The sequence below is a fragment of the Marmota marmota genome, unplaced genomic scaffold (genome assembly GCF_001458135.2).
Source record: "Marmota marmota marmota unplaced genomic scaffold, marMar, whole genome shotgun sequence".
NCBI classification, from domain to species: Eukaryota; Metazoa; Chordata; class Mammalia; order Rodentia; family Sciuridae; genus Marmota; species Marmota marmota.
The window spans coordinates 42,782-48,811 of record NW_026005793.1 but is presented as its reverse complement, the minus strand read 5'-3'; the positions used below and the strand labels follow the sequence as shown (position 1 = coordinate 48,811).

The window sequence follows — 6,030 nt, the reverse complement described above, 5'->3', positions numbered from 1 at the left end:
AGCATTTTTTCATGTACTTGTTGATTGATTGTATGTCCTCCTCTGAGAAGTGTCTGTTCAGGTCCTTGGCCCATTTGTTGATTGGGTTATTTGTTATCTTATTGTTTAATTTTTTGAGTTCTTTGTATACTCTGGATATTAGGGCTCTATCTGAAGTGTGAGGAATAAAAATTTGTTCCCATTTTTATCTCTCCTTTAAATGTCCATTCTGTCCTCAAAACTTGTGGTCCTCCTGTCACAGCTTCCTGTGTAGCAAGGATTAAGGGCACGTGAAACCATGCCTAGGAAAACCTCAATTTTATGGAGAACCAAAGACAAGAAAAGGAGTTAGAGGGGATGTGATGGAGGAAGAAAAGAAACTGTAAATGAGGGAACCTCGGCAAACATCATAAAAGCTCATAGTTTCATTTTCATAATCAAGAAATACTCCAACTCGACCTGTAGGCCTTTGCAAATAATGAATTAAAGATGGGGAGTTGGTGGAGAGAATACAGTGATTGTTCTTCTTCAAGGAAAATAAGACAAAACCTTTCTTACCTTCAAAACTGTCACTTGTAAAATCTTTACACACACGTATAATCCAGTTGGAAGTGTTCCCCACATCCACCTCCCAATAGTGTTTACCAGAGTTAAAGGCCACAACACTCCATATAACATAACTCTCCAGTGTCTGGGGATTTTCAGTTGCACCATCACCTCCAAATATCCTATTTCTAACTTCATCAGGAAGACTCATATAGCGATTGGCCCATCCTTGAATAAGTCCATTGTGTACTGCAAAAATAAATAAATAAATAAATACATAAATAAATACATAAATAAAATAAAAAATCAGATAAGTAAATGGTGTCTGCATTTGCCTTGGCAAAAATTATCTACCTAATCAATCTCTTTATTGACTCCTCCTAAAAGAAACTGTAGAGAGAGATTTCAAACACAATCATGTATGAAGAATGGTTCCTATGCCCTCATTAGCACCCAGAAATCTTTAAATTATCTTGGCAATCAAAAGAAAACTGAAAGTATTCTGTGCTGTATGAAGGGTGATTTAATATCTACTTTTGGATGGTTTGTTTCAGAAAAAAACCCAAAAGTCCTTTTTTCTTTAGTAGCAATCTCTTCTTGAGTTGTTTTTAATACCATTAATAAATAGATATCACTTTGCTATGATTGTGCACACTTCATTATCACACATCAAATAATTTGAGAGAAAGCAACATCTGTACCCTTTACTGAAAAGAATCTCTGACTTACATTATCTACTGAGACCATACATTCAATTAAAGTTGGATTTCAGCCTTCTGATATCTAGAACTCTTCTCTAGTGGGGCACAAACATGTCTGGGTCATGTTCAAAGATCACTTACCTTTCAGTTGTTTTGAAATCCATCTGATGGTATTAAAATTGTTCTATTCATGACAAGTTTAGTCATTTTTTGCTTCATTAAAAACATATTTTACAAATAGTAATTATTATTTGCTCATTGCACATCATAAATGCACTTGGAATATATAATAGATTGAAAACCACAAATATCATATTTAAATCCTCAAAATTAGAATAAACTGCAATAACACAAAATATTGATGGCTGCTCTGAGAATAAAGCATTGCATTGCTTAATAGCACAAAACACCAATAATATTCTTTCTCTTGTACTGTCTGTATCAGAAATAACATACGTATCTGAACTACAAGTTAACCAATGTGGTCTTCATCATTGTATTATGACTAGACAGGGAAAGAAGATATAAATGTTTTCATTTCAGAAAATTAAAAATGGAAAGCATCTTCTTTGAGGAACCTACTAAAATAATTGAACCTGACTGCCAGAGGGCCCACTCCTACCTCGGAACTTGTTCAGCATATCCAAGATTCCAGTGATGTGTAATGAAGAGAGCTCTGGGTTCACTGGCTGGAGCTTCTGCATCTCCAGCAACTTGATTCTATAAAGAATGACATCAGTTACACTTTCAAACCAAAGATCAAACACAAAATCATTACAAAATTACCACTTTTAATCCATGATATTGTAGAAATTGCCCATGTTGGTGAATTAGGTATACATTTTATTCAACACTCTTGGGATTGTATAATACTTTTTTTTCTAAATTAGACGTACTAATATCCAGTCTTTATTTTTCTCAAAAATTATCAAACTTAAAAAAAAAAAAAGATTGACATCCCCTCCCTGTATTCCTGAATCAACCTTGGGAAATACAAAGATCCTGGATATCTTACAGAAAGCAGATTGTTCAACCTTTGGGACTTTGGTCCACAGAGGTCACCAATGATACAGTCATTGGTTTATAAATGGGAAAGATCCTTGAGCCAGCAACTTTGATCATCTCTGCCCATAGAGGGAATCTAGTACAGCCTGGTAGCACTGATCTTCAGGGTTCTCAGGCAGCCCTTCCCCTCTGAAAAAGGGCTTTGCCATGATGAAACAGGATCTGGTCATTGTTACTTATGGTAATGAAGCCCCCTCTTTTTCCCATCCTAGGGAGTATTATCCTTTCCTATCTTGTTTATATTCTACATCACTAGAATTAGATTTTTTTTGTGTGTGTGATATCTTATGAAAATCTCCTTAGTCATGTTTATTGGGACTGGGCTGGAGTCCATAGAAGGAATGGGTGCAACAAAGCCCAGAACACCAAATCATTCTTAGGTACAGTTGTATTCAGCCACAAAAGGACATTTTTGAGACCAAGGAACATATTACCTCAGAGCTTCTTTTCAAACAAAATATTAAATATCTATGGACAAAGATGTTAATAACAGAAAACAAAAAATTATCTTCTTCAAGATAAAAACAAGTTTCTCATAAACCAGAGATTAATACATAAAACTCACCTTTCAAATATGTCCTCTAAATCCTAAAAGGAAAAAGAAAGAGATAATATTAATAAATTGAACACTGTTTTTCTGCATTCTCTCTTGTACTTTGTTCTCTCTCTCTCTCTCTCTCTCTCTCTCTCTCTCTGTGTGTGTGTGTGTGTGTGTATGTATATGTGTGTATGAGTGTTTATGTGTGTGTGTAACATTTTTTTTCTCTGAGTAATCATGTTAGACTATGTTAATACCAAAGCCAAAATTAAATGTGAAAGTCAGCCTTGGTGTGTACTGAGAAGGATATAGCTTACAAAGGATCTGTGCACTGATGCAACAGGACATAGTTTCAAGTGTCACTTGACTCCTGTCTTAGTTCCCAAAACAGATTTGACCATCTCTGAGAATTAAAACTAAACAGTGACCTATTTGAAAAATAGTGCATTGTAATTGATTAACAAACTCTGTACATCTTGTCTAAGAGAGGGGCAAAGCCTCAGCTGCTTTTGGGCAGGAGAACAGAGTGTGATAATGGAGTTGGGAAACATAAACTGAATATTTCCTCAACAAAATTAACATTCCTATGATCACTGAGTTTTGGATAATTCGCTGTGGGTATCATAGTCTTAATGATACAAGAATTTTGTCTTGTTTACTTTCTAAAGGACTTACAGTCTCTCAAGATTAACAGAATATACAGAGACAGTGATTGGACAATGATGGGTGTAAAGGAGTTCCTGTCACTCAGCTCAGCACAGTGGGGTCTGAAGACAACATTGCCCAGACAAGAATTCCTCTCTCTCAGGAAGAACCCACCTTGGTCACCTGGAGCAACTCCATGTCAGATTTGTGGCACAACTCAGTCAGCTCTCTGTACATTTCCTTCAGCTTTTCTCTGTGTTGGGCCATTCTGATTGCACTGTCTCTGAGTTGCTGTAAAATTTCCTGTGCTTCTCTTTCTAGTGTCTTCAGTTGAAATCTCTCCTCTTCAAGGAGAAACCGATGCATCATTTGATATTGAACTTTGATCATGTTCCTCCTTAAAACTACATAGTCCTGCAGATATATTCATTAAAAAAAGATTACATTCAAAAGAAAATGTAAAACTTCAAATATTATTGTCTTAGCATCAAGCAAGTACTTAATATACTTTCCACCCGATGCCTGCAAAGTGTCTTAAATATTTACTAGTACTGTCTACTGGATTTTCTGTTTCTTGTCTCTCTCCTGATTAAATAAAGATCTCTGCAGGATCCCAGCCTATCTCCCTAGGATGCCACTTCAGTGTTCTTAATGAATTATTTCTTCTTTACCTCAATCTTCTCTTTTATTTTTGTTCCTTTGTCTGATTCTTCTACATATTTTAAAATATTTTTATACACATTGTTTTGTTAATTTAAAAACTACTCCACTTTGCCCATAGCTGAAAATCTATTTCTCTTCTGACTCTAGAACTAAGACTGTCTTTTTCTCAGTGTCTGGGAAGATTTATCCAAATCTCCAAAGTTGTACAAGAAATAACAGTTATGGCTCATTCACCCTTTATACTAGTATTCTTCACACTAGTTTGTGTTGGCCACTACACTTTTAATATTACTAGATGTCACTGCCTTGTCTGAGAGGAAAACACTATCCTTCAATGTTAGCTCCAATTCAGCTGATAGCATCATTTTAATCTGCATAAAAATAAAACATTTTCAAACTTACCACAAAGGACTCAGACTTTCTAATTTCTTTATTTAGATTATCTTGCATCTCCTGAGTCTTTTGCCATAAAGGATCCATTTTCTTTACAATTTTCTCCTGCAAAATTACCATAGGCTTTAGTTATTGGGAAGACAGTCTTGTAGGTTTCATCTTTTGTGTGCTAGAATAAAGCAGTGTTTGGGAGAAGAGTAATCTTGAGTTTTAAAGAGTCAATTTTTACAAAATATTCCAAATTAATTTTACTATTGGGTAAAGTAGAAGAAAAAATAAGATTTTTAAAGGAGTCCATAAATGATACAGTCCATTTTCTGAGAAAGCAGTTTTTATATAGTCTCACTACAAAAGGGTTTAGGCTTCAGTAACAGAAGTTCATGTTCCTAGTGCTAGCCATCTGCTGTACTGCTGCCCAATTTCACACATTTGGACAATATATTTACTTTTTAATTTGATTTTCAGTACTGGATACTGAAAAAAAATTTCACATATAGTAGGCAATAATTTACCTCTGCACTATATCCCAGACCTTTAAAAAAAGAAAAGAAGGAGAGTGTCTTGCTAAGCTGCCCAAGTCAGCTGCAAACTTAGCATCCTCCTGCCTCCCTTTGCTGAAGAGCTAGAAGTATTGGCATAGCCACCATGCCCTGATTTTTGGACAATATTTCTAGAGGAAATTCCCTTCATGAACATTCAACTTATTTATGATTTTAGTGTCAAATTGATCAGCATTTATACAACACATTTTCATGGATACATCACCACCTCTACCATCTGCATGCTTATCTGCCTCATTATCACGAGTCTTCATCCTTCTCTTTGATCTGGACCCTACAGGTTCTAGGTTACATCACTCACCCTGTTCTCCTCTGCCATGCAAGCCACTGGGCTGTAGCTATGAACCGCGTGTTCAGGTGATTCAGAGCAGGGTGCAGAGAGCAGGCTCTTGTCCACCTCGCAGAAGAGCCCCTTTGTTTCCCCATTTCTCCTGCAGAGCTGCTCCCCAGAGTTGCTGTCTGAGTGAGGTCTGGCCTGTCTGGCAAGAGAGACCAGCTTCTTGACTACAGTGTTGGTCCTGTAGTCTGTCTTCTCAGCTACTTCTCTACACTGAGGGCAGCACCTGGGTGTTTGGGCTTCATCCCAGCAGAAGTAGAGGCAGGGTTGGCATAAGGTGTGTCCACAGTCAATGGTGACAGGTTCTAAGAAGTAATTCATGCAAATGGAGCATGTGAGTGCACTCTGGAAGTCTTGCAAGGCATGAGACTCCATGTTTCTGAAACCAAAAATATAGAGGATGGAGTGAGAGGAAAGAGGGAGAGAAGAGAGTGTTATCCTTCTGTCTTGATGAGAAAATTACAATTATAAAAGGGCTTTGGTCACTGCTTTTTCAGTTGTCATGCATAATCTTTCTATTAACCTCCTGCAACACAAATCTAGATATAAAAAAAATATCGACAGGTTGAGTTTCTTCTATAACACAAATGACAAAATGAAATG

General features: G+C 36.5%; 1 protein-coding gene across 1 annotated transcript; it reads right to left on the bottom strand.

Annotated features, from left to right (window-relative positions):
* Positions 1-298: 298 nt before the first annotated feature.
* Positions 299-5,802, bottom strand: LOC125614685 (tripartite motif-containing protein 64-like). Its single transcript, XM_048797591.1, has 6 exons — positions 5,392-5,802; positions 4,540-4,635; positions 3,649-3,888; positions 2,857-2,879; positions 1,849-1,946; positions 299-774 (listed from the first exon to the last, which is right to left on the bottom strand). The coding sequence occupies exons 1-6, from the start codon at positions 5,800-5,802 to the stop codon at positions 299-301; spliced, it is 1,344 nt and encodes a 447-aa protein (XP_048653548.1).
* Between the last annotated feature and the right edge of the window lie 228 nt (positions 5,803-6,030).

Bases quoted from the DNA above. Each gene is read 5' to 3' on its own strand.
- LOC125614685 (XM_048797591.1), bottom strand. From the start codon at position 5,802: ATGGAGTCTCATGCCTTGCAAGACTTCCAGAGTGCACTCACATGCTCC. The intron at 1,947-2,856 runs GTGAGTTTTATG...CATTCTTTATAG, and splicing joins TTAGAGGACATATTTGAAAG to AATCAAGTTGCTGGAGATGC. The intron at 775-1,848 runs GTAGGAGTGGGC...TTATTTTTGCAG, and splicing joins TATGCTGAACAAGTTCCGAG to TACACAATGGACTTATTCAA.